The following is a 27,771-nucleotide window of genomic DNA, read 5'->3' as shown; positions in this document are numbered from 1 at the left end:
CTATAGGAAGAAAAGTTGATTGGAGTAAAAGAACAAGAAGACATAATCTATCTTCTCTATCAACATATTATAAACTCATCAAATGAGGCAAGACATTGTCTATGTTATTAAGTCAAATGCTAGAATATAAGAAACTATAATCTTGTGTAACCTTTATGTTAGAGTTAAAAACTGGAAACTAGTATCTTTTAGGGTGTCATGAAGTTAATTAATGTAGAGAATGAGAGGGAGCAAAAGGTAACTAATGAAATCCCTAAGCTTGTCACCTTCAAGCATTGATGCCTCCAACAAGTTCCTTTTCGAAGGTCAATTTTGATTAGATTATAAAATGACTAGATAAAGAAATTATTATTAGTTTAATAATAAGTGGCAAAGCTTTTTCTTAAACTATGTGTTTGTCAGTGAGATTTGGTTGGTGTATCAATTTTATAGCTATCTACATGATGAAATGATAAAGTTTGTCACAACCTAAGTTGGAAGCCAACAGATTTGCTTTTGGGAGATGCCATGACTAGGACTCAACTAGTGTTAATTATGGAGTTAGTATGTTATTTTAGGACTAATTATAGATTATCTTTGTAGTTATACCTGTTAGCATCTCGATTTCTAAGTTTAAAAAAATTTACATTGGAGTTCATATAATTAATCCTCTTTAATATCTTGATTCCTAGATTTAAAAAATTTATATTGAAATATCTATAATTATGAAAGTGAAATATTTAATCTCATTTACTGACAAAAGATATAGATCGAATCAAAATTATCTTTTGAGCTACCGTTTTTGTGTCGTTCATTATATCGATAAGGCCGATCATCATGTTGTTCTAGCGTATCACCATCACAATAGTTACCCACAACATCATCATTATCCATCATGACTATTAAAATTATTTTTTTGTTCATTATTTTTATACCATCCATACACATATTATCACGTGTTATATCTTTCAATAGTAAAATTGATAATGTTGGATAAATAGGATTAAATATCTCATTTTCATAATTATAAGGATTTTCGATATAAATTTATTAAATATAAGAATCAAAATATAAAAAAACTAATTATCGGATTAATATGTAATTAACTCTTTATTTTACCTTACACATTACATATAATTGGTGTTGTTGTTTTACAGTACCATCTAACTTAGAGAATGGAATCCTCACAAGCTTCATGGTTTCATAACCATCATGGAAAAAGAAGTGCCTCAATCAAGTGCAACACAGCCCAAAATTTTCTTGAACTAACTTGGGAATAAAACAAGGGCTCAAGTCTTGGTTGTCCAAAATTTGGACATTCAACTGATACCATCTTGGGTGCTGATCTTTAGGTTTGATTGGATATACATATACATATCGATCACCATATCGCTCCATGTACCAACACATAGTATGTTAATATATATATATGTATATATATATATATATGTATATATATATATATGTATATATATACATATATATATATATATACATATATATATACATGTATATATATATATATACATATATATATATACATGTATATATATATGTATATATATATATGTATATGTATATATGTATATATATATGTATATATATATGTATATGTATATATGTATATGTATATATATATGTATATATATATATATGTATATGTATATATATATATATATGTGTGTGTGTATATATATATATATATGTATGTATATATATGTGTGTATATATATATATATATGTATACATATATATATGTATACATATATATATATACATATATATATATATATAATATGTCCAATGTATTCCCCAGAACAATCCACTTGAAATGATATTTTGGTGGTACATATCAGTCTGGGTGTGGACGGATACACGGATTATCCTATTTCAGGTAATTTATATTAAAATAATAAAAAATTAAAAAATGATGGGCCCTAATCTATTTCGTCATAAAAAAATATAGTAGGCTCTTCTTGCGTTTGCGTATGAAGCCATGACACTGCCTCTTCACCATAGTGATGATGTAGCGATGATGCCTCTTCGTTGCTTCACTACTGTGATGATGCAATGGCATTCTCTTCATCGCTTCTTCATCGCTTCACTACTGTGATGTTGCAACAATGCTATCTTTTTATCGCTTCACCATTGTGATGCTGTAGCCATACCGCCTCTTCCTTTTGATGTTGTCGTCGTTGTCGTTACTTCATAGGTATTATTGCACTTCTTCTCCTAATTTTTTTTTTTCCCTTCATCCTCTTTGTTCTGCCATCAGACCTTCCTTTTCAATCTCTGTTTTTTTTTTCTCATTGAAGCATAGATATATATTAACATACTATGTGTTGGTACATGGAGCGATATGGTGATTGATCGACACTCTAGCTCAGATCGATAAATCAAACTTATTTATATATAGAGAAAGAAAGTATTTCTTATATATATATATATATATATATATATAGAGAGAGAGAGAGAGAGAGAGAGAGAGAGAGAGAGAGAGAGAGAGAGAGGATGGTCCAGCCATAAAAAAATGCCTTTCGCTTTGGCACGTTCGATTGACGACGGAACGAGCCTCGATGCGTGCATGTGCCCCCCATCTCGCACGAACAACTCATCCACGTGAAGGGAGCACATTAAACCCATCAAATAATAATAATATATTGTTCTTTACGCACGTTTCCACGTGAGCCAACCTACCTCTGTCCTCCATAAAATTTCAAGGTTTCTGAGTGCGAAGTTTGTGATCCTAACAAGACCTTAGTTATTATGGCCAATGAACACTTTTATATATTACTCCAAATTTGGTGTTTTGTTATATTTAGTCCATCTAAACTTTAGCTTAGCATAGATTTCCATGTAAAGCCAAGAAATTTTTTGTATCATTAAATAGTTACAACAAAGATGTTCAAGTTCTTTAAGGGTGATAATTAGTAATTGAATGTCATGTTTAGCAATGGTTAATGTGAGCTTTTTTGGAAGAGACATGTATGTTATACAAGCAAGTACACAAGTTTGAAACTTGGCAAGGATGATTTACCTAAACATATTTATTTTAGGGTTGTTGTGGATGTCAGAAGTATTTTGTGCATGATTTTAATGTGGGATTCCCCTAACTACATCCTGTATGCTTTTAGATTCCAACTCAAATAAATTAACACTGTGGTGCATAAAATATTTGGCTGTAAATGAGCTCTCTTTTGATGGATTACCTCATCACATTTACAATGCAGCAATGTAATTTAAGATGGTCTCTTTTGTTTTTGTTTCTTTTGATGAGGTATGATTTAAGCTGAGTAGGATGATGATTGATCTGTAGCTTTCTATCAGGTGGCAAACACTTACTGATACAAAAGTGTAATTACCAGCAATTCTTCTTATTTACATGTGAAATACCAAAGATATGTATGAAGCATGAAAGACAATTATAATCAAATACTTGAAATGTAGTCATCTTGTTGCATAACATATGCTGTATTATGCTAATTGAGAACATCACAATAAGATCTCCTCTTAACAAAGAGTGTGAGAGCAGTATGTTTGAACAGGTGGATTTAAAGGTTCACAGCAATAAAAGAATACATAGATCCAAAAACAATGCTACCAACTCCTCTTGACTGCTGAGCTAGAAATTATGGTAAACTGAAACCAGTCAACAGTGTAAGCCTGATGGAATCTGAGGATTCAATCATGTTTGTACAAAACAACAAAACTGAAAGTGTTTCAGTGGATCAGCAAAATGAGGAATTGTTGAGCTACTGCATGGTGAACTTTAGCTTTCTAATGCAATGATGCTGCTGTCATTTGCCACAGTGATTCTTGATGTTTACTCAACTTTTTTCTTAAATGATTGCAAGATGACCATTTTTATATGTTTTTTTTCGCTTCAGAGTATTTACAATGACTTGAAGCCTAACTTTCAGATAAATCAGAGGGATATGCATATCATTTCGATATATGTATTCAAGGATTCCTGCACTATGAACATACATTCACATGGGAAGTTTAGAGATAGCTTACCAATTCTCAATTTGTCATGTAACTTGGAAAGACTTGCCACAATTTATCTCAAAATTTAATTATGCTTTTTCATGAAGAAGCAAGGATTGATTTCTTGAGAAGTTTCTTTTTTTTATGTAATAGTTATGCCATTTATCCCTCACAAGCCTTTCACATTAGTACTTTTTCAGCAGTCACAGCAGAGCTTGAGACTAAGGCTAAGAATATTCATGTTCTCTGAAGATAAGGAATGTCATGTTGATTCAAAGAATGCAGATTTTATGGAAGGAATATATTTTCTGATTGAGATTGTGAATTACTTGCTAACTAATGAGGGTAGAACATAGAACAATGAAGCAATCATGATTTCAAAATTATTGTTGTCTTTATTAGGCTCTTGTTCAATGAAGACTATGACTTGGCAATTTGCTAGAAATTTAGTGATCCATGATTTCTACTTCAATTGTTGGAATCCTTAGCCCTTCTACTTTGAGGAAAGGAAAACTTGTTTGATGTCTTTGTAGATAATATTCTTCTGTGACATTCTTTCCCCACCTTATCTGTTATGTACTATGTTCAACAGCTGCCAAAAGAATCCTAATTGGATTTATTTGTGCTTCCATATGTTCTTTTGGCTGGCCACTGCACCAAATAGACATGTATTGGAGATGAGACATATGAGAATGATGAAGTCTACCATGTAATTATTTCTAGCAACAAAAGTTCATACTGTTCCTTCAAAATAAAAAAAAAAATTTATTAAGTTCCCACTCAACACCATCATATCTATACTCCAACAAAAGGACAAAATGATCCATTCTTATGATTAAAGATCATTCACTCATTTATCCAAGGACATGAATGAAAGATTATCCCTTGAAGAAACTCAAAAAATCTCATGATTCTAACATCTTTATTTGTGGTGAATTCATAGGCTCAAAGTGAAAAAGAAAATTCACAAGAAATTGGTTACTTCCATATGCTTATTCCAATGGGAACTGACAGTAGGAGCCTAAAGATGCAATTCCAACTTTCTGAAACTATCCTTCTTTATTCCAGCCTGGGAGGACATCAAGTGGAACCCTGGAAAATGAGTCACTAACTATTTTTGGCTCTTGTAATTTTGGAATTTTCAGAGAGAATATGGTTCTTATACAATTTGATGGATCTTAGTGAATGAAAGTGCACCTTCTTTCTCAAAAGAAAGAAAAAAAAGAGTACATACACATGTCTTGCTTGCCAGACTCCAAGTTAATACAGCATAATCAAGTTTTGGTTCAATCAAACATAATCAAATGGATCTACCAAACATAATATGAACCATCTGGCTTATGTTTGAAGGAACCAAACCTAACATGGCCTAGTCAAAGGCAGAAAAATCTTAAATGGACCTCAAACAGCTTAGTTGAGTCTGTCCAAGTAAGCCACCAGCTTATGCCATTAGAATACAGCTTCCTTTTCATGACTGAATCCAAGACAAACACATTCTTTTAGACTGGCCCAAGAATTAGTCCTATACTTAAACTTTCGTCAAACTTAGCTGGTTTCTTTTTCTTGTGTCAGCCAAAACATCACTGGATACATTAATGTACAAAGAAACAAGTCCTTCAAAAAGAATCAAGCTCATACTTTGAGTAGTATTGTCAAGTCCACATATTGCTTGGGATTCTGGACTGGCCATGAACAATGTGAGGTAAACATGTGTTGATAACTTTAAGAGTCCAACAAGTTAGGGAATAAAAACCATGATAAGGAGTTGCACTATTGTCATGTTTGAATGATCATCCAATTTTCCCCTTTGATTGAGAGAAAAAATGTATTTCCTCGAAAATTGGAGAGAGAAGCTTATGAGAAAATGTGGACGGAAGAATACAAAGCCAGGTCAATAGTCTTTTCTACTATGCAGGAAACCTGGCTTATTAAAGTTTGTATACTTCTTATGACTTCCAACTTGCTCTTCTAATCAGTTAAACAGATTGGTGCTTTGTTTTCCAAAGTCTATTCTTACTAATATGAGAGAGAGAGAGAGAGAGAGAGAGAGAGAGAGAGAGAGAGAGAGAGTCTCATAAAACTTCTTCAGAAAGTCAATGGTAATAAATGTAGAAAATAATTCTGAAATTTGGAAAGTAGTAATCAATGATATTGAGTGGTCCAAGAATCAAAGATGTGAAAGTGGTTGGAATTTATCTCAAGTGAAACAAACAAGTGGAGAGCCTGGATGAGATGAAGTTACTTGAGGGAGGAAGATGACAAGGAATACAATTTAGCACAGAATTGATGGTGAATCAGCTTTCCTGCTTTGGTCAGTTGGCAGCCTAATTGATGGCATGATTGATGATGGCATCACAAAAAGATTAGAGAGGTCACATATAAGCCACATGGGCTTGACATGGAGCTTTCTGACATTGAAGAATCAAGATGAAGCATTTGAAGATCACAAGCAAGTGGGTCTTATAGATCACTGATTTACACTTGCCATCTGCTTTAACCAGTCTTTAGGCAACTTTTTTACTTGGATGATGCTGGTATTGAAGACTTCTAGACACTGTAATGGAGATTAATTTATTACATGCTGCTTACTTCAAACACAAGACAAGGAAATCAGCTTGCAACATGTTGCTTTTCTTTGAATAATGGGGAAGAAAGCAGTAAACATGTCTTGATCAACTGCCCATGGTGGGGTCTTTTAAAATGTAATGCAATTTCTTCTTCAATTGAGCAGCTAAAGGACAAATTTAGAGACTCTTGAAAGAAATCTTTGCAACCTACAACTTGGTAGACAAGGAAGAAGAGCAATAGAAGGATATTTGGGAAAGTTACTGTGGGAATGTTCAAAGTCCATGCAAATGATAAAGACTCACATGAGTTTAGTAGTTCAAAATAAACTTATATAATCTTGACTAAGTAAAATCTTTTAGCAATTAGTTTCAAAAGTAGATAAGAATATTAGTTTCTAAAATCATAGTAATGATGGACTACAAAAAGGTAATATTGTTTGGAGCTAAAGTGAAGTTCTTTACATAGTGCATTTTTGTGGAGCTGATCTAATCATGTGCTCCTGTATGGCTTAAACCATTACTTTTGTTGGATTTCAAGATAGCGCAGGGAGAATACACAGACATCTTCAAAGACTGCTTCTTGACATTAAATTTGATTGATAGAATCAAAAGCTTAAATAAAAAATGTATTAAGTGTCATTTCAGTTTATTTTTTCCAGCCTACAAGCAAGAAAAAATAAATTGAAGGTATATGATTTGTAGGATTTTGTGCTTTCTTCTCAGTGCTTCTAATGTGTTCATACATTTTTCTTTTCCTTTCTAAATTCTTGGTGGAAACCAGTTATATAAACTATTATTTCCTTCCTTTAGTTTTAGGGTGTCATGACTCCACCATTACAAAGAACCAAGGATATGATCATCTTAACTCAACTTTCTTCTCCAGGAAATGGTTGCATTGAAGTTCCACACCCAAGTAGTTTCAGGCCTTTGGACTATTCCTATGTAAGAATACTGCAGTTGCAGAAATGCTATATCTGTAGCTTCAGCTTTGATCCAAGGTTAAGAGCTGAGGAAGAGTAATTATTCATCTAGCAGAAGCCTCATTTATGTGATGTAGTCTGATGTGGTAGGACTTTCAGCACAGTGATTACTGAGCTTTTGTGATAAGTTCTGAAACATGTTCCTAAAGTTTTGCACTGTTCAATCACATTCTTCCCAGAATACTTTCCACTGACAGTACATAAGAGATTCAAGGCTGGCTATGACTGCTTACACTTTACAGATTCTCTTCATTGCTGAATTCAAACCATTCTGACAGAACAAATGTGATTGTACTAACCAATTGGCATGCAGTGACTTCATTTTTCTTTGGCCATGTCAAGCATTCTCAATGACCACCCCATGGGGGGGAGAGAGAGAGAGAGAGAGAGAGAGAGAGAGAGAGAGAGAGAGATGAAAAACTACTGAATTTTTAGCACCCAACACTTTGATACAATATGTCAGTAATATTGGAATTAATATCTAAATTGATCATCTCAATATCGGTCAAATCGATGAGCTCCCAAATGATAAAAAAAATTAAATTAAATTTCAGAAAAAAGAAGATAAAATAAAAATGAATGAGTATCCATGAGCATGAATTTTCATTTTAATAATTCAGTCATAAATTTCCCTTAAACTAATTTAATAATTAAGAGCAACATTAATACTTAAATGATACTACCATTATATCAGTTTATGGACATAAATAATTTATAGTTGGAACTGCTGAAGTTTAAGGACATAAATAATTTTGATTTAGTTTCCGACTATTTCGAATCAATTCTCCATATAATTTAATTTTCAGGAAAAAAAATTGTATCATTAATATAATACGAGAGGGAGATTAGAATTCACGCCATAGAGATTTGCGTCGCCTCCCCTAAAAGAGTGCATACACGTGCGACTCACGTGCATATCATCACGTGTTTCACAGGTGCTACTTTGGAGTCGCACACAATTGACATCATGTGCAAGTCACGTGACAATGAGATTTTCTCGATTTTTATTATTTTTGTTTTCTTTTTTTTATTAAGAGGAGTAGCCTTCTCTTTCATCTCTCCCTTTGCCTCGCCTGCCCCCTTCTCCCCTTCTCTCCTTCCTCTCTCCCGTCTTCTCTCTCTCTCATCGCCTCTCCGCTTCCGATAAAGCCCACAAGAAAATTAAGCGTGACCCCCCATCGGTGCACGCCGATCCTCCCTTCCACCGGCTCACGATAGCCGTCGCACCCCCACTTCCTCCCCTTCTGTAACCCCACTCTCCAATCTGCGCCCTCTTCTTCTCCTAGGAAGCCTCGAAAGCCCTGATTCCGGTCGCGGCGGAGACGGATGGAACCCTGACGGGGGGTAATCCGATCGGGACCGATAGGGACCAGCGCGGGAGGGATGAGGAACCGCCGGGATCGCGCCCTGGCTGAGCTCTACGACGCCACCGAGAGTCTCTCGCGACCGGAGGCATGTAAAGAGATCCCCTTCACTGCTCTTTGATCGTGTTCCCATATTCGCCTCATCAGTTGGATCTGTCTCGGTCTTTGCGGAATGATTTGTTTGATTTGGTCCTTTTCTGCTCCGTTCTCCATCTTATTCGCGCGTGCAATCAATTGGAAACGGAAACTGGGTTCTTTGCAAATTTTCTTGTCGCTAGTTGGAGAAAGATTGATTCTTTTTTGCATATTAATTTGCTGTACTTTGTGGTTTTTAGGCATTTTGATACGGCCCCATGGTTCGAATTCTCTTGTGCATCTGGTTTAGTAGGTAGGAAAATGGATAATCATAGTAATGGCAGATCTTGATGTGTCGTCTGATGAGGCCTTTTGTTCAATGATTTAATAGTGGTGATAAAATTTTCTTTTTTGAATTAATGGGTTTGGTTCCTCTACGCTGATTGTTATAATTGATGTGGTCTGAACCTGCTCTAGATCACGCCAATACTGCAAGGAACTTGCCACATTCAAGGTCCTGTTGATGAGTATGACTATGAGCTTCAGGGGACAGATACGGTGAGACACTCAACCAAGATGAGTGAGTTGCATACTACAACGGCAATTTTTGATCCCTTAATTTTAGTCTTATTGCTTTTACAGCACTATCGTCAGAATTTTCTTTAAGGAGACAATATGATTGCATTATTGCATTCTCATTAACTACTTAACAGGAGTAGAAGACAACTCATTTGAGCATAATGATTGCAATCTTTTAAGTCACTTAGATAGTTTCTTTTAGCTTGCATGTGAGATTGGATAAGTTCAAGCCACATACGTAGTAAATATTAACCTTTTTCTGATGATTTGTGTGTGTGAGTGTTTATGTAGCTATCTTATCTACTTTACATTTCTTTTATAAAATCCTGTTGAACCAGTGGAAAACATTGTTCTCTTTTAAATCGACATCCTCCTTGCTCGAAATATAGTCAAATTAGCATTGTAATCATTTTATTCCTGCCAGTATTAAGTGTTGTTTGATACCTCAATTACATGACTATAGACTTCCAGCAAAAGAGCCGTATTATTTTATTGTTTCCTTGACTTTTTAGGAATCATAACTACAAACCTCACTTGGAACCATAACAAAGAAATACAAATATGATGGCTTCTACTTAATTTTCTTCTTGAAGAAATGGTTGCATAATTGCATTGGAGTTTCACGCCTAAAACCTACCTGTGCAGTGAGGTTTTTGGACTTTGTTTGTGTTAGATGATTTCAATTGCAAATAATCTATTTTATGCTGCAGCAAAGAATCATTCTTTGCATAGAAGATTATTTATGATGAACACTAAGTTATAATAACATTCCACAGTGCTCTCGGTGTTTTTAATTTTGATCCAAGGTTGAGATATGCAGTTTTTTATTACATAAGGTTATATAGAAAGCTTTGATAGTTGTGGAAGAATAACTATTAATCTAACAGAAACTTTAATGAAGATTCACATTTACATTGGTATGATATAGTTGGATATAGGATTTCAGCATAATGAACATTGATTTTGTTTTGAGATTTGAAATATTTTCTTGAAGTTCCACTACTCATTCATATCTTTCTCAAATTAGTCCGAGGTGGTACCACAAACTCTAAGGCTGATTTTGACTATATGTAGTTGTCTTCATTACTATATTTTACCATTCTGACAAAATAATTGTGGTTTTACTATTATTGGCTCTAAATTGTGAACCTTTTGATAGAGACTTAACTTTTATGGGGATGTTTGGCATCGGCAATTGTCACTCTAGAGGAGAAAAAACATCATAAGATAATAACAAAAGTAACTGTCTTTTAGCAAAATTTGGTATTTGGATCATCCAGTGGCATAAAACTCATTATCATCTAGATCAGTCGGATCAAATTGACTGTATCGGAATTGGCCAAAAAATACTGTATTAAAAAAATAAAAAAGAAGAAAGTAAAATTGATGAGTATTCATGGCTGAGTTCGTGTTTTGATGTAATAATATTTAAGTTCAAATTAAGCTTGTTTACTAGTTGAATTGTCTAATATAATATATATTAAATTGCTTAATATTATTATATATCACTTTATATATAAATCTAGTTTAAACTTATAAGTGCAATATAAATTGCTTAATATGCAAGTCACAGGTTTAAATAAGGGGAAGTTAACTTGTATATTATACATATATTATATTTCCTAATATAAATATATAATATGATACAAAAGTTGTATAAAATTTATGTTATAATTGAAATTGCATAAAATATAAATTTAAATGAAAAATTTCTTTTCGTGCTATTATTAGCTATTGATATTAGGTCCCCCACATGAGAAGCAATTGCAAGAACCATATATTATATATAAATTTAATTCAAAAGATAAATTATATTTGTTAGTTACAATTTGAATTTTGTAATATATAAATTATAATTGAAATTGCTCAATATATATGTTTAACTAAAGAAAATAAATTTGTTTCTTTCACTAGGAATCAAACCCAGGTGCCCCACACGAACCAGTTCCCCTAGCCACTGGACCAGACCAAACCTGACCTGAATGATTGTGTCCTTAGAACTAAATTGGCTAAAGCCCGATGTTCATTTTTATATTTTTCCAGTAGTAAGTCTAGGTACCATTGGATGGTTCATTCTTACCAATTTCTGTTGATTTCTAGCTGATTCTTGGCATTTTGCTAGTTTGTTGGGGACTATCTGATTGCTGTCCAGTCTGGCAGGGCTTTATGATGCCACCAGGAGGATCTCTCAACCGAAGGAATGTAGAAATGCCCCGTTACTGCCCTTGATCATGATCCTGCATTTGCCTATGTGATCAATTGGATCTCTTTTGGTCCTTTGGCTTTCTTGGTGGAATGATTTGTTTGATTTGTTTATAGCTTGCATTTTGATGCTATCTGCTTGTATAACTGATTGTTGTGGGAATTGGATATTTTTTTTCAGACACTATTTGTTTCTTGTTGGAAAGAATGATTCTTTTGCATATTAATTTACATAGTTTGTGGATCTTAGGCATTTTGACGTGGCTGCATGGTTCCATTCCCTTGAGCATCTGCTTTACTAGGTAGGGAAAATGATTGATGATGGTAAATGACATTTTTGGATGTGTATATTGATGAGTTCTTTTGTTTGATGGTTTACTGGTGGTGATAATTTTTTTTGCTTTTTCTTTGTCTGGTAGGTTTAGTTCTGCTATGCTGATTGTTATAATTGATATGGGTTCTGAAACTGCTTTCTAGATCACACAAATACTCCAAGGAGCTTGCCACATCCAAGGTCCTGTTAACGAGTATGACCATGAGCCTCAGACGACGGATTTGGTGAGACACTCAACCGAGATAGGTTGTTAGTCCTTTTTTTGTAATTTTTGAGCCCTTAGTTTAGCCTTATACTTCTTTATATATTGTTGACATTTGTCCTTCTTGACATAATTTTCTTAGGACATCTTCAGTAAAGCTAACTTCTTTCTTAAAAAGTAGCTTTTGAAAATGCTTCATTTGAAGGAGCTTTATGGATGGAAGGATGGTGAATATATTTGGTTAGAAAAGGCTTTCTAGTTTGCGAAAGTACTTCTCTTACAAAATAAATGTTTGACAAAGCAACTTCTAGAAAAATGTTGCTGGTAATATATCTAATAATGCCAACTGTGTTTTTTGCTAATAGTGGTAGCAGTGCTAGTGCAAGTGATAGCTGTGGTAGAGATGACAGTGGAAGTTATTGATGAAGATGATGCTGGTAGCGACAGGGGTAAAGGTGGTGGTGATAGTGGCAGCGACCTCAGTGGTAGTTGCTGTGGTTGTTGGTGGTAACAGTTATGAAGGTGGTGGCACTGGTGGTGGCAGGTGTTGATGAAGGTGGATGTAGAGGTAGAGGTGGTGGTAATAGCCATGGTGGCGGTGATCATGATAATGGTAGTATTGGTAGTAGTAACAATGGGTGGTGGCAATAATGGTGGTGACAATAGTGATGACAGAATCAATGATAGTGATAATTGTGGTGGTGGTGGATATGGTTGTAGTGGTGGTGAAGGGAGTAGCGATATTGGCCGTGGTAAATGATGATGGTAGCTAGAACAGCAGTGTTGGCTGTGATGATAGTAGTAATGGTGATAATGATGGTTGGTGATAGTGATAACCAGTGATGATGGTGGCAGTGGTCAGTGTTGGTGGCGGTGTTTGTATGAAGGTAGTGCTTATCAAGAAGTGGTTAAAGATGGTGAGCCGATGATGATGGTCGATGGGGGTGGTAGATGGTCACCATACAGGTGGGTGTCAGGATCAGGAGATATTTTATCATAAATTCTTTTATGAGAAATCAGGAGGTCTTGACCTCCTACTAAAAGCAATTTTTTAATTGCTCCTCCCAAAAGCCCTTTTCAGAAAATGATACCAAACACTCAATATTTTGTGAAATCAACTTTTTATATTTAAAAGTTGTAGAAGTCCTTCAAAAGCCTAAGCCAAACATGCCCTTAGGCCTAAGTTCAGTACTCACGGTAAAAGTACAATGTTGCTTTGTTAAAGCTTTCAGTTGTTGGTGGTATTCCATTTAAACTTCAGTAGTATGGAAGGACAGGTTTTAAGTTCTTATAGAATCCCACTGCATGTGGTTGACACGTAACTTTAACATTCTAGACTTGAATTTTGGCTAATAGATGCAATTGTTTTGTTGGATTTTCTTATAATTATGTTGGTTCTTATGTAAATATCACGGTATCCCCTTGATGCTTAACTCTTTTGCATGTCTTATGTGTGTTTTCCCCTGGTGGCTAACCCTCATGGCATTCTTATTGTTCTCAAACCTGTAACATTCTAGACTATAACTTTTCATTAAAATAGGGATGCAACTGTTTTGCTGGATTTTCTTACAATTCCCGACATATTATTAATACTTTGTTCGAACATGTATCATTTCTTTATGTATGATAATCCACTGGCTTCTTTAACTAAATTTATATTTTTTCCTTGCAAAACGCAGATTATTGATGTCTAGCAAAATTTTGTGTGTATAGCTATGAGTACAAACCTTTGTGAGAAGTTTTGTTTGTTAAGATTCATTTTCAGATTTATTATTTTTAGGGGTATTATGATAAAAAAATGACAAGCCTACTATATGTTTTGTCAAGTTTAAGATAAAGCAATATTGTCAAAAGTGCTAGGCTCCAAAAGACACTACGGTCCAAAAACGCTTGAGGTGCTAGGTGTTCCATAATATTATAATTTTAAAATTATATATCATGATTAATAAAAATAAACTAAAACTAAAATAACACATCAAACTTATATTCATTTAAAGTACCAAACTACATTGTCCTTATCTAATAACAGCAGGAAAGAGATACACGGGTCGTATAAGGAGGGGAAGAGGGAAGAGTGAGCGGGGAAGGGGGCATGCTGCGGCAACAACAGGAAAGCTCAATCACGTTCTCCATAATAATTGACATTTTACTATTGATTCAGTCCAATAAGCAAGTTGACTACAGTAGGAAAGCTCATATGAACAACTAATACCACTGTATATTTATAAGTTATATTGACAAACAGCAAAGAGGGAAATTGCAGCAACAAGGGAAGAGGGAAGAGCGATTGGGGAAGGGGGAGGGCTACAGCGAGGCGAAGGGAGTTGCAGTGAGAGGGAGGAGGGAGGAGAAAGAGAGAAATATACCAAAAGGGAGGGGAAGAAGTCGCCGCTAGAGGAAGACGTCGCTACTGTCATTGTTCACTGATGGGAGGAAGTTTGTTGCCATGTAGAAACACTGTGGGAAAGAGAGAGTTCTACATTAGGGCACACGACTTGTGTGGGGTGTTGGAGTGTTAGATAACTGGTTCAGTCGAACCAGATAGGAAACTAATTTGGTTTGACACAGGCTCGACTTGGCCTGAGTTGAACCACGTGGGCGCCTAGCCCACCGAACTCTTGGGCCCAAGCGAGCACCTGGATTGCACTTGAGTGAAGTCGCCCACCCGGCCCAATAGGCAAGTGCTCAGGCCACTCCTCGAGTCACCCGGCGCCTAGGTGAGCGCTTGGGCGCCTAATGACTTCACTAAGATAAAGCGGCTCAACACATGAGACTTCTGCCAATGTAAGTAGGGGTTTTGCTTCTTTGACTAGAGTGTTATCACCCAAGTCACAAAGGAGTGGCCTTATTGCGGCGCCAAGGCATGTCCTCTAGTTTTCTGTCAAGCTTCTACAATAATAGTTTATAATCTTTTAGGCATAATATTTCTGCTGTGTAATGTCAGTTATTTTAGAATTGAATTAAATTTTATTAGTTGCAATGTTGCTTGATAATCCATTCATGCCATTCTTTATGCTGGCCTTTCTAAAGATCACACCTCCTTTTCTGATGGCAATGTTGCAATGTTCCATGAATTGTTTCAAGTTTGAAAACTGTCATAACTATGTGAGTTTCTAGTGCTTGTGTGTACATGTGTGCTTTTATTTACAGTTATAGTTTTGATGGTGCATCAGAGCTCGTCTTTACTGTTGTCTTATATAAGCTTTTGGGTAATATCTTGATATGCACATGGTGTGTTATCTTGATACTGAAGTAGGAATTTGTCTCAACTTATGGATTCTTCTTTTTTATTCCAAATCAGATTTGCTTTTTCTGAGATTTCTGAGCACCTATTTTTGTGAGCTCAGACATTAGAATCTTCCACAGTTCGTTTGCTTTTGTTGTAACTCTGGGAACATAAAGTCACCCATCTAGAATATGGTGAACATGTGTGGTATTTTTTTGTGCCTATGGAACCCCTTGCTATACATATAATGAAATTTCAACATGAGTTCAAATCATGTGTCCAAGTTACATTTGACCTTTTTTTGGTTATTTACAGGAACAATTTCCAGTTGAAACTAAATGCTTAAACATACTCAAGGGTCCTCACACCAGTAGAGCAGAACCTGGGACATGCAACGTGTGCTCTGCTCCTTGCTCTTCCTGTTTGCACTTTAATCGACTTTCACCACTTATGGAATCAAAAATTGAGGACGGACAATCTGATAATATTTCTTCCAGAAAAGAAGATGATAGTAGCTCTTGTATTGCTGCTAGTGGTTATGTTGTTAAGAGCAGAGTGCATGATAAGCTGAACAATGCATTTTATGAAACTAGCCATTTATCTAGTTCAAGTTTTGATTCATCTATCGAAAATGCTGAGAGCAAAGAATTATCTAGAGCATCAGAAGCACATGATGCATCTGATAATGTTGTTGTAAATTCAAAGGTTTCTTTAGATGCCGCTGAAGATAATAATTTTCTTCATGAAGAAACTAGTTACACAACTGGTAATCCTTTTGTACTAAATGACAGTACAACATCTGAGTTGCATCAGAGGAAAGCTTCAGCTATTACTGTAGAAAAGAATAGACAAGAGTGTCATATAGAAAATAATTCACATATTTCTGGATTTAAAGATGCCAATAATGCAATTCATGCTTGTCTTGGGGAACTGGGTGAGAAAGTCATAGGAGGCAGCTCTGTGTCAACCGATAATTTGCTTGTCAGAAATGATGAAGAGGCAATTCAGAAAGAGGCTGCCCAACAATGTAATAATAGTGAAATTGAAGAGAATCAGAAGTCTAGCAGAAATGGAAAATCCTCAGTGAAAAATAGTAACACTTCTAGTTTTAGAGATGATGTCTTGTGTCAGAAGATTGACAACATCGAAGACCCATGCTCAAGTAGTAATATATCTCTAAAAGCACAATTTCCATGTTCAGGTTCCTCAAAGAACATAAGTCTTTCTCAGTGCTCCATGGATGATGAAAAACCTCCAGTAGAGGGAAAACTAGTTGCAGGTAATGTTGATGGTAAAAAAGATATCACACTTGGAGTTACCAAAGAAGATAGTGGAAAGAGTCAGCCTCAGTTAAGTTCTCTAAAAGATTCTGATGAATGTCTGGGAGCTGAGAATGGTGATAACAGTAGGTTCCAGCTTCACGTGGCAACAAATAGCAGGGGTGCTAACCAGCAATCTGATAAGCCTATGTCAAACTCACAGTCATCTCAGGTGCCATCGGAGCCAAACTCAATGTGTGAAGTTTCAACAGAAATTGAAGATGATGTAAGTTCATAATTTTTTTTTCTTCGGTTTCTGAGATATTTTTAATAATATTATTCATTTAGATTTTTTCTGCAGTCAGGTGACTGTCAGTGTGCTTAATGTGATGCTTGATTATAATAAAATACTAAATCATTTGCCTGTAGAAATAATTACTCGGAAACAAGATAAAATATGTCAGCTAAATGCACTACAGTCTCACCAATAAGGGGCCTAGGTTGTGCAATGTTTCATACATTGTATATGCTTAAGTGACAAGCAGGATTTCACATATGCTGTAAAATTGCCATTTTAGATTTGTTAAAAAGAATCTTTTGCTGTTCACTCTTTCTGCACTTATTTTTTCTTAAGATATTAAAGGGATTTCTAGTTTTCTACTATTTCTTTCTCAATGTTGTGTGCTTCTTAAATCTGTCAACCAAACATGTGGGAGTTCTTTGTTGATGAGCTTGGGTATGAATAAAAGAAAATTGCTCATGGCTGACTTTAAGAATTTGCAGAACTTCTATGAAGCTTTTGGCTATTGGATGAAGTGTAAAATGGACATCCAGCTCAGGATTCCTTTTGACTGTCTGCAAAGGGTACCTATTAAGTATTAACTATTTGACTTTAACAGGAAACAGAAATGGAATGTCTAAAATATTCTACTTTTACTGTTGAAATATGAAGAACAGTGCAGCATTAATGCATGAACTGATTATTGAATCAAAATTTCTGTAAGATATGTGCAAAATTTGTCATGGAATTTTATGATATCTGAATCAGCAACATAGGGTATATCAATTGACTGCTTGCAAATCTGATCAAATTCTATACATACAGCAACCATCTCCATAGAGTGACTACAGCCATAATAACCAATCTTGACCCTAATCAGTTGTCGCTATTTTCAGTTTTAGTCATGCTGTACATGGTAATTGCCATCATGAAAATGACTGAAGCCAGAATCTGAAGTAGTTCCAATGATATATATTAATACCCCTCATGTTAATAGAAGAGCCTGTAGAATATATAAACATAATGAAGTTGATGCTTATTAGAATCATGATATAAAAATTTGATGGTTGGTGGTAGTGCTTAAATGACTACTTGAACTCTCCCACCCTCTGATTTCAGAAAACTAGATGTGTTTTTGTTTTCTTTTTATTAAAGAGTAACTCCCATTTTTATATAAAGCATCTCTTCCATTTCCTCTTGTGGCCGCAAGGATGCTTTAGGTATAGATGTATACTTTGAATTCCTTGCTTGTTTGTTAGATCATTCAGAATTTTCTATAAAACACAAATTCTAACTTTGTGCTGTGTTCATATTAGATACTGTGTTGGATCTGATACTTACAGGATTTTCTGGACATGTTTGAGACATTTCCTAAGTATAATTATTAAATTGTCGAATAATTTTGGGGTACCCTATGGAAAAGTTTTGAATACTTGTCTAATATTGAGTTTGATAACTTGTTGGACCAATACAATACTGGTATTCCAGACAGTAAACCAACCTATATTGCCTGGCATAGAATAATGAAAACTAAATCTGAAGTGGTACTGAACTATATGTTCAATTTTGGGTTCCTGATCTGATTGGCAAATCTCAAGCGGTATGTATCTATTCAACAATTCTTTAAAACTATGCTCTAGGATGCTTTGTGAACATTTCTATACAACTTTTGTTCTCATTTGTATGTTGATCTCTTGACCACAGTTAAGATGGATTTATGATAAATTGAAGAATCATATTGTGATAAATGCAATTAAAATATTGCTCTTCATTTAATTTTCTAATATCTATCTTCTCTGTATTATTGGATTATTATGTTATTATTAATTATTTTATTCATGATTATAATTTAAGGTTGCTAGTCAGTTGCTTCATTTATCATGACAGGTAACTACATTTTTTAACGTTTGAAAGTTTTATTCCCTTGCTCCATTTTTAACCATGTCAAGAATATTGCATATTTCTATGTATATAATGTTTTAAGTACTTTTGTGTTGCCATATCCATGCCATGTTATATCTTATGGTTTTCAAGAATCAGCATATCATATTTGTGTCCTATATCTTTGTCTGTATTTTGTTGGAAATTCCAAAATCTAACCTGAGCAAATATCAGAATAGTTAATGTTGTCAGGCCACCATTTATTTTCCTCTTACTGCCTTTTGAAGCCTGAGCAGAATGAAACATTTTTATGGGTGATTTTCTAGGTTATATTATTTTTGTATCTGCAATCCCAAATAGTTAGGACTTCATGGCTTTGTTATTGTATCTATGTATGTCTGTCCTATATCTAATGTACGCTAAGCATGCCATATCATATTGGTTCATTTCTTATTAATCTTTATTTTTACGGTGAAACCAAGAAAAAATGAGGGAGAAAAGATGCTAGATGCCTCCTGTAAATGCAAAAAATTAGTTTCAATAATCCATTGATTCCTAATGTAAGAATGGATTTTGTTAAATTGTTTCCCATATGCTTGTGATAAATGTACTACTTATTGATTTTTTATCATGTAAATTGTATGGTTCATTAGCAGATTAGTAACACTAGTGGTTATATCAGATCTTTCTGCAGAAGGTCCAGTCAACTTTCAATTTCAGTATAGTTTTGATGCCTCATGCACATGACAAAATGCTTAGCAGCCTTGTCCATATTGATTATGCACAATTTGTTGATCCATTTGTAATTTACTTCTGAAGAGGTTGATAGCATGCAATTGGTTGTTATCTTCCATATTAATTTTATTGCAGGTAAAAGTTTGTGATATCTGTGGAGATGCAGGACAGGAAGAGTTGCTTGCTATTTGTAGTAGGTGCAGTGATGGTGCAGAGCATACGTAAGATCAAAATGAGTGAATTTTTTCTTATTGAATGCTTTTCATTGGATATTGCGTTTAACAGAAAATTTCTTTTGATCAGTTACTGTATGCGAATAATGTTGGATAAAGTTCCTGAAGGTGAGTGGCTATGTGAAGAATGCCAACTCAAGGAGGCTGAAAATCAAATGATAGGAAAATCTGAAGCACAAACTGAAGCAATAGAAGCACCATCTGTATATGAATATAATCAGATCACTGGGAGCACATCAAATAGTTTTCCTTGTGTAGAAAATAAGGGAGACAATGCAGATATTAGGACAGATAATAAAGAACTTGGAAACTCCAATTCATTTAAAAGGAAGGGGGAGAATTTGGAGGTTACCTGTGTTACAAAAGAGAAAATCTCCGAAGCATGTGGTGCTTCCACTAAGACAACCATTCCAATGAAACCTACTCTGCACTCCCATGAGAACTCCTCTAACAAACCTGATTTTGTTAAGGTAAAACCATCTGCCCTGATAACATCATGTGGTCAGCCAGAAGTTATCTCTCAACCTGTTCTTCGCTCACAAACTTCTTCGGTTCCTGATTTGTCCAAGCCACAAGCACATCTTGAACCAACAAGGGGTAATTTCATATTGCTGTATGATTGTAGATTTATATTCTTTTATTTTTTTCTTTTATATTAGACAATTATTGTGTACCATTCCTACTTCCACATATTTATAAACTTTACAAATTATAAATTTGGTAGGGCTTCTATCAAAGTCAGCTTCTTTTAACAACTCAAAAGTGCCAAAAGTGAAACAGTTGGTGGAGAATATTCCTCAAAATAAAAAAATGACCAGAGAATTTAATTCAAGCAGTATAAGAAAAGAAGGCCCATTGCGAACGATTACAAAATCGGCATCATTCAGAAGTGAGAGTTCAGGCTTCTCGAGTGTCAAGACAATGAGCAAAGTGCAGTCACTTAACCCACCACAGCCTGATGATCCTAGAGGTGTGAAACAGCAGAAAGAAAGGAGTGCCGTAGATCTTAAAGGTTCTATACCTGGTTCCCGCTTTGTCAGTCCATCAGCATCTACCACCAGTATTTCTCCTCTGAAGGTCGACTCAAAGGTTCAACAAAATGATCCCAGACTAAAAAGGACATCTGATTCCAGCAATCTTGGCAACAATAGAGGATCAAATGATGCAGCTACTTTAGGTAAAGTATCCTGCTTTGTTTTTGTAGCTTAGTCATATATTGTTCATCTTTTTAATCAAGTTAATAACTGACTGTTGGGAGGTTCATTAGCTAATGAAGTGAAGAAGCAGCCATCATCATCTTTGTCACAAACTTCTGCATGTACATCTTCAATTAGATCGTGTAAGAATGAAGATCAAAAGCCTTTTCAACTTGTACCCAAGGTAAATATCCACCAAAATCTCTGTTTTTCTTACTAGATGATGCAGTAACCTAATATTGCAACACTTCAATACACCTCAGGCTGCAGAACTGACACATAGAGATGATAAAACCAAGGACCACACATTTTCAAGCAATTCTAGGCAGGCAGCCTCAGCCAGCAATCGATTACCTCGTTGCCATAGGTGTAATGAAACAGGTCATTCAACACAGTTCTGTGCAGTTGACAAACTTCGCATATCTGCCATGAAGCCTTCTTCTGAACGAAGTTTAAGGGATATGGATAACAGAAATGTGAAGTCGAAAGATGGCGCTGAGGTGTTGGGTTGGAAACTTGTAACAAAAAGGACTTCTAGATCACCTGATCAATCTGAGGAAGCTTCTTTGTGCAGTGCCGATGCAAATTCTGAATTAACAGCTAAAGATTTTTCATCAAGTTCTTTAAATTTTAGAAACTTGCCATCCCTGGAAGGTACATCTGATGTGCAAAATTTTAGCAAAGCAACAAATGCCATTCATGCACACCAGAAAGTGGAAAACCATAAGAAAGCTATGCTTATTGCTGGAGAAGGGATAGCTCTTGACATTGGAGATGACTTGAATCTAAAGAAGCCCATCATACAAACCTTGCCCAATGAAGCTTCCATTCCAATGCATCCATTAAGAGCTTCAGTAATTCCGGAGCTCGACTACATTTGGCAGTATGATATGTTCTTTTTAGTTCATACGTTGCCTTTAAATTCGTCTTTAGCCATCTAATCTTATAGATGATGCAATACCATTTATAGAATTTCCAGCATTATAATTTTTCTACTTTTGTTTATTATGTGCAGAGGTGCTTTTGAGGTGCTGAGAACTGCCGAGGCTCCTACACTTTTTGATGGTTTTCAGGCCCACTTGTCTACTTATGTCTCCCCTAAAGCACTTGAAGTGGCATCTCAATTTCCTTGCAAAATCCAACTGGAGGAAGTACCTCGTCTAAGATCCTGGCCTTTGCAGTTTCACATAAACAGTCCTAAAGATGATAACATTGCTCTTTTTTTCTTTGCTAAAGACATTGAAAGGTGATTTATTAAGTACTTTCTCCCTGTGAATTGCCTTTTGAACTATATATTGACAAAATAATTGATATTTTGTGCTTCATCTTGAGCAGTTATGGAAAATACTATTGGAAGCTGCTGGAAAATATGCTAAAAAATGATTTAGCCCTCATAGGGAATATTGATACTGTGGAACTTCTTATATTCCCATCGAACATGTTACCAGAGAATTCCCAACGTAAGCAATGGCCTTAGCAGTAATATTCATAGTAAGAGGGAGAATGAAAAGGATTACTTTTGTCGACTTTGTTTTATAAGTTATCTAGATCTGCAAATTTCATGTGATCTTATGCATTATTTATATTTCTATAGCACTAATAATCATCTAACTTGTGGGTTGCTGTGCTGTTTCAGGCTGGAACAAGTTATTTTTTCTTTGGGGTGTATTTAGAGGAAGACAGATAAATAGCTTGGTGGACCTGCCTGGTCTGGAGAAAAAACCTTCTGTTTGCAATTTGAACTCAAAAACTATTATCCAAGATCTGCCAACCATTTTTGATTCTGGACTTTGTTGCTCTCTTCATGCAACTGATGAGGATTCTAAGGAGCTATCAGAATCTGACAGATCACCGAAGGAAAAGCCATCTAAATCTGGTGCCTGCACTGATCCTGTGGTTATTCCATCAGGAAACAACAATGGGATACACAACACAGAGAAACCTCCTATTGTCCAGAAGACCTTACGTCAAGTTGTTGCTGATGATAAAGTGCTGAGAGAGAAGGCTTCATGCTTGCTTTCTGAAAATTGCTCGTTTAAGAACATTACTTTTCTTCCTAGTACTCCTATTGCATATCCAGAGCCAAAGCTTCAGATTCCTAGTGTCCCTGTTGCTTATTCGGAGCCAAAGTTTCAGATAGATATTGAACGATTGCCTTCGGAAATCGAAAATGATCTCACTAGCCTAGTAAGCTCAGTTTTTTCTGCTGCATATTTTTTTATCTTTACTTTTTCCAATATCAATTATATGCCCATGCTTATTGATTAGAGAAGCATCTTTGATGGTTACAGCTACCGCTGGAAATTATTTACATCTTAGAAATAAATGATGGATCCTGTGTGTAATTGATCCTTGTGTTGTTTTAATAACTTACTCAACAACTATTATCTTTCTGAACTTATAGAAAAAATGAGATACCTTCTTTTCTTTCATTTCTTGCACTGAATATCAGATGTCATATAACAGTTATGTTTGGCCTGTGGTCAGATGCTTAGTGCTTACACTAAATTCACCATGAGCCCCATAGCCATATATTGATATGAGTTGTGTTGGTTTTGGTACCTTCTTACATGTCTTATAATTCACCGAAAAGAACAAATCAGAAATTATCTCTTATCTTTCTCGAAAACCATTCAAAATGGTATGGACATGACCAATGGAGATTAATAAATGCTCCAGTTACACAAGTTTAGTCACATAAGATTCATAATGCAAGGAGAGATAGAACACCTAATGAAGCTTTATTATAAACAATAAAAAGAGATTCAATTGTTTGTAGCTTGACTAGAGTTTAATAGCAGTAAATGATCCATGTTGCCAACCCTCAATTTTGGAATATTATGGTTGTTCGTTGTATTAGTTGGTCCTATACAAGTCCTAAATCATTTCTGTGCAGATCTAATGTGGGAATAAAAACACAAACGAAGCAGATCTTGATGATTAATCATATCTATTTTTTTTTCTTAAATGTGTTTTCTTCCACAAACAAGTTACTTGATATGTATATGTATTCTCATATCCACCTAGTTTATTGTCAAAGATGATCGACCTTCCAAAGATGCAACTTTAATTGTATCATTATTAAAATCTTAAACAATAGTTTAAACTAATATCAGTAAAAAAAGTGAATCCGAAATCAAATTTACTCTTGTTCATTGTATAGTCTACTGAAGAACACTTTTTCCATGCAAACATGACTTGATTGGATTTTCCAATCCATGTAAGTCTAGCAAAATAAATAAATATCAAGTAAATTGATATAGTAGGATTATATTAGAAACAAAGATGTATAGAGTTTCTTGGAGCTATATTGAAATTTATCAAGTTTCCACTCAACATTAATATGTCAGTTTCCATTCTTCTTTTGTTTTGGTGACTGCCCAAATAGTATTTTGCCTATAGGGTTAAGGTCTATTTCAGTCTCTGTAGTTTTGGTCGTGGACCTCTTAAGCTCTTATAGTTTACTCGTGTCTAAAATAATCCTTATATTTTTAAAAACGTAGCATATAAGCCCCTCCTGTCAAGTTTGAGTTAACAGACGTTAGAGTTTGTTTACGTGGCATACTGATTCACAATAAACCATTAATATAATGACATATGTAATTTAGGGTTAAGGTACATTTGAACTCCTGTGGTTTTGACCATAGATCTCTTAAGCCCTTATGATTTACTTATGTTTAAAATAACCTCTATATATTTAGAAACATAGCATATAAGTTCCTCCCGTCAAGTCTGAGTTAATAAACGTTAGAATCTGTTTATATGACATGCTGACTCATGATAAACCATTAATATAATGACATAATTTAAGTTTAAGAAAAAAATCGAGACCTCCATCAATGGCATGAGGAGGCGTCGTCATGGAAGAGACCAGCAGCAGCAGCAGCAGCAGCATCGAGCCGCTGTTGGCTAGCAGGGCGTCGGAAGCTCTTGAGCTCGTCGTTAGCACGACAGAGATTGCGTGCCTACAACGCCCTACTAGGCAGTCGCGGCTCGGTGTTGTTGCTGGCGGTCGCTTCGGAAATCGAAATCGCAGCACTAGCGTTTTTTTCTTCTTCCCTCTCCTTTTCCTCCACCATCTCCTCTTCTTCCTCTTCGGTACATAGGTGTACCAACACTCAGCGGTATCAACTGTACGAAATTGCAATATTTGAGACCCTCTATGTCTTTCTTAAACACTTGAGGCATTCTGGGATGTTTGCATGCACAGGTCTCAAACATGTGGTTAGCCAAGTGACTTGGCCTCCTTGCATGTAACTATAATCTTTGTTCAAATTGTACTGCATGCTGGTGTACATGAAATGGTCAACCTTCCTCCAAAGGGAAAAAAACTTGCAACAGTCAAGTATGTTGTAGTTAATTTTAAATCAAATCGAGTGTATTGATATTGTATCATGTCTTCATCTGTTGGCTCTTTAATCTCACCAATTTGGTTAACGTTTTGTTATGTGCTAGGACAATCTCGCTGGTGATTCAGATAGCAGAGAAGTTTTTGTACATCATGTTCCTGCTAATAATAAAAAAGTCAGTGATTATGAAGGCCCCACTTATTCAGTTTCATTAAATTGTGGCCAAGGTGAGTTGTCTTGAGGTTGACTTACATTTTATGATTTGTTATACAAGTGTTCTCATTTTTCCTCCATTTTCTGCATGCAGGGAATGACAGTAAAGTTCAGAATTTCAAGCAGAAAGAGAACTTCATTACAAGTGAATCTATTTTAAATAATCAATTATCAGAAAATGTTGAGGTGGACCGGCTTAGCTGGAAACTAAAGCCTAATCAGAAACGTGCACAACCCATCTCATTTGAAACAATTAAAAATTCTTCTGGTTGTATGTTAAAACGCTCTTCTGATGTAATGCTTTGGAAAGATGAAGCAAGCTGCACATCTCTGACTGATGAAAAGGTGCACAAAAAGATGAGGCTTGATAGTGGAGGGCATCTCCCTTGTATATCCACGGGAGAAAATCTAAGCAGTAGCATATCCTCAGAGATGCAACCTTTACTGTCTTGCTTAACAAATGATAGCATCTACTGTGAAAATGTATCTGAGAGCTTAAAAAATGCTGAAAGACACTTCTTCCCAATTGATCCAGGTCCTCAAACAAGTACAAAGGCAGACAATTTAGTATATGTCCTTTCATCGGATGATGAAGATTCACCTGAATCTAATGCCCCTGATCTTGAACTTGGTCTGGGAAGAAAGAAGAGACCAATAGAGCAGGATATCTTTCCTTTGTTATCTCCAAAGGTTGGAGAAAAGAGTCATCGAGATAAGATGCCCGCTTCTGCAGTGGATTGTGATGATTTAAGAGCTTCGCTTTCACTCTCACTAGCTTTTCCTGCCTCTGAGAAGGCACAAACGGTCAAACCAATTCCACAAGCAGAGCAGCTTTTGCCTGATAAGCCCTGTATTAATACTTTGCTTCTTTTTGGCGGCTACAAAGATTCAGAGCATGGATAGCTTGTAAGTTGTCATCTGTTAGTGTAGTCAGAATATAGTTTCCTGAGAATATTACAAGGCTTTATCAGGGCCTTGAGCATCTTTCACTGACAGTACAACATGCAACTATTTTAACCTTTTTTTTTCCTGATTTTTGCTTTCAGGTGCTAGCACCATGGTTGTGTATAAGAGAAGTCTAACCAGGATCAGGTTAGTGGGGCTCCATTGTTATGTTCCATCTATGTTGTCATGATTATATACTTTCTTTGGCTCTAAAGTTCATGAAAAAAGTTCTTTATGTGTTAACTCATGCATTTCTAGGTATAAATTCTTATTGCAGTACAGTCCTGTACCTGGGAATCAAGAGGCATGATGATAGCATGATGTTCCTGGGAATCAAGTGACATTGGTCATCCTTGAGCCAGCTGGCTCCATTAGCTTTACTTGTACATTGCTGACCGAAATGTGGTTAGTTTACTGCTGCCCACTTCCCCTTCCTGATGCTGAACAATGATTTGGAGCCTACCTGACAGCATTGGACAATTATCGCAGGCCATCAGGGTGCAGCAGATAAACCTACGAGATTGAAGTTAAGGCAAATATTGTCATTGTATCTCGTTTTTTAGTTCTTAGCTAAACTTTCAGAGTTAGGTTTCAAGTTCAGTTCATACATGCAGCTGAAGGTAAATGCCATCATGCCCTGTAATTAGTACATAGTTTGAAAAACAAGGAGAGGTCAAGAAAATAAGTCAGGGGATTGATGCATCCACAGTCATGCCGAAGTAGAAGTATTTTACATGCTGGTCTGTTCGGGAAGATGAATTTGGGTTCTCAAAGTATGGTGTACATGCTGGTCCGAATTAGCTCTAGTTTTCCTTTTTCTGTTTTTTTAACAAGAGGCAAGTTTTTTTTTTTTTCTGTTTTCTTCTTAAATGTCCGATAAGTGTCAGCACCAGATTAATGGTCCCGAATATGCAAATATATACTGTTTGTTGCTTCTTATTTTTGTTGGGAAGATCCATGTTGAGTCCATCTACCCTTGGAGAAATTAAAACTTTGAGCTTTGCTTTAAAGCTCTATTTCCAGCCAAGATCGCATTCAGCTGAGCTTGGTAATTGGGATCTGATAAAATTTTCATTCAGGGTAGGATCTTGGTGGGCTGATAATAAGAGCTTCAGTGATATCCCAATCTAGAGAAGCTTTGCCCATTTGTGAGCTGAATAATTTATAGTTCTATGAAACCTTGCA

At 35.5% G+C, this 27,771-nt stretch overlaps 1 protein-coding gene across 17 annotated transcripts; it reads left to right on the top strand.

The window, feature by feature from the left end:
* The first annotated feature begins 8,557 nt into the window (after positions 1-8,557).
* LOC103998755 (ASI1-immunoprecipitated protein 2) lies at positions 8,558-27,525 on the top strand. 17 transcript variants are annotated; one of them, XR_010479762.1, is made up of 17 exons: positions 8,569-8,965; positions 9,430-9,510; positions 12,211-12,291; positions 15,811-17,040; positions 19,786-19,871; positions 19,954-20,480; positions 20,608-21,060; positions 21,142-21,263; positions 21,343-21,962; positions 22,095-22,325; positions 22,415-22,539; positions 22,716-23,266; positions 25,535-25,655; positions 25,736-26,547; positions 26,688-26,733; positions 26,869-26,991; positions 27,076-27,525. XR_010479762.1 is itself a non-coding variant. In XM_065083873.1 (17 exons), exons 5-15 carry the CDS (start codon positions 15,946-15,948, stop codon positions 26,542-26,544), a joined length of 4,740 nt encoding a protein of 1,579 aa, XP_064939945.1. In that variant the 5' UTR covers positions 8,569-8,969; positions 9,430-9,510; positions 11,984-12,035; positions 12,153-12,291; positions 15,811-15,945; the 3' UTR covers positions 26,545-26,547; positions 26,688-26,733; positions 26,864-27,525. The 17 variants fall into 17 exon arrangements, 14 of the variants coding, with proteins under 14 accessions (XP_009418602.2, XP_064939945.1, XP_064939950.1 ...); XR_001975584.2 differs by having other exon boundaries at positions 26,864-26,991; XR_010479761.1 differs by having other exon boundaries at positions 26,845-26,991.
* Positions 27,526-27,771: the final 246 nt, after the last annotated feature.

Source organism: Musa acuminata, chromosome BXJ1-9 (assembly GCF_036884655.1).
Source record: "Musa acuminata AAA Group cultivar baxijiao chromosome BXJ1-9, Cavendish_Baxijiao_AAA, whole genome shotgun sequence".
Lineage (NCBI taxonomy): Eukaryota > Viridiplantae > Streptophyta > Magnoliopsida > Zingiberales > Musaceae > Musa > Musa acuminata.
This window is presented reverse-complemented; position numbering and strand designations above follow the sequence as displayed.

What these genes read in the sequence shown, in the direction of transcription:
- LOC103998755 (XM_009420327.3), top strand. Translation starts at nt 8,897, where the DNA reads ATGAGGAACCGCCGGGATCGCGCCCTGGCTGAGCTCTACGACGCCACC. An exon ending in AGTGATGGTGCAGAGCATAC is followed by an intron (nt 19,872 to 19,953) that starts GTAAGATCAAAA and finishes TCTTTTGATCAG; the next exon opens with TTACTGTATGCGAATAATGT. An exon ending in TTTGCTAAAGACATTGAAAG is followed by an intron (nt 22,326 to 22,414) that starts GTGATTTATTAA and finishes CATCTTGAGCAG; the next exon opens with TTATGGAAAATACTATTGGA.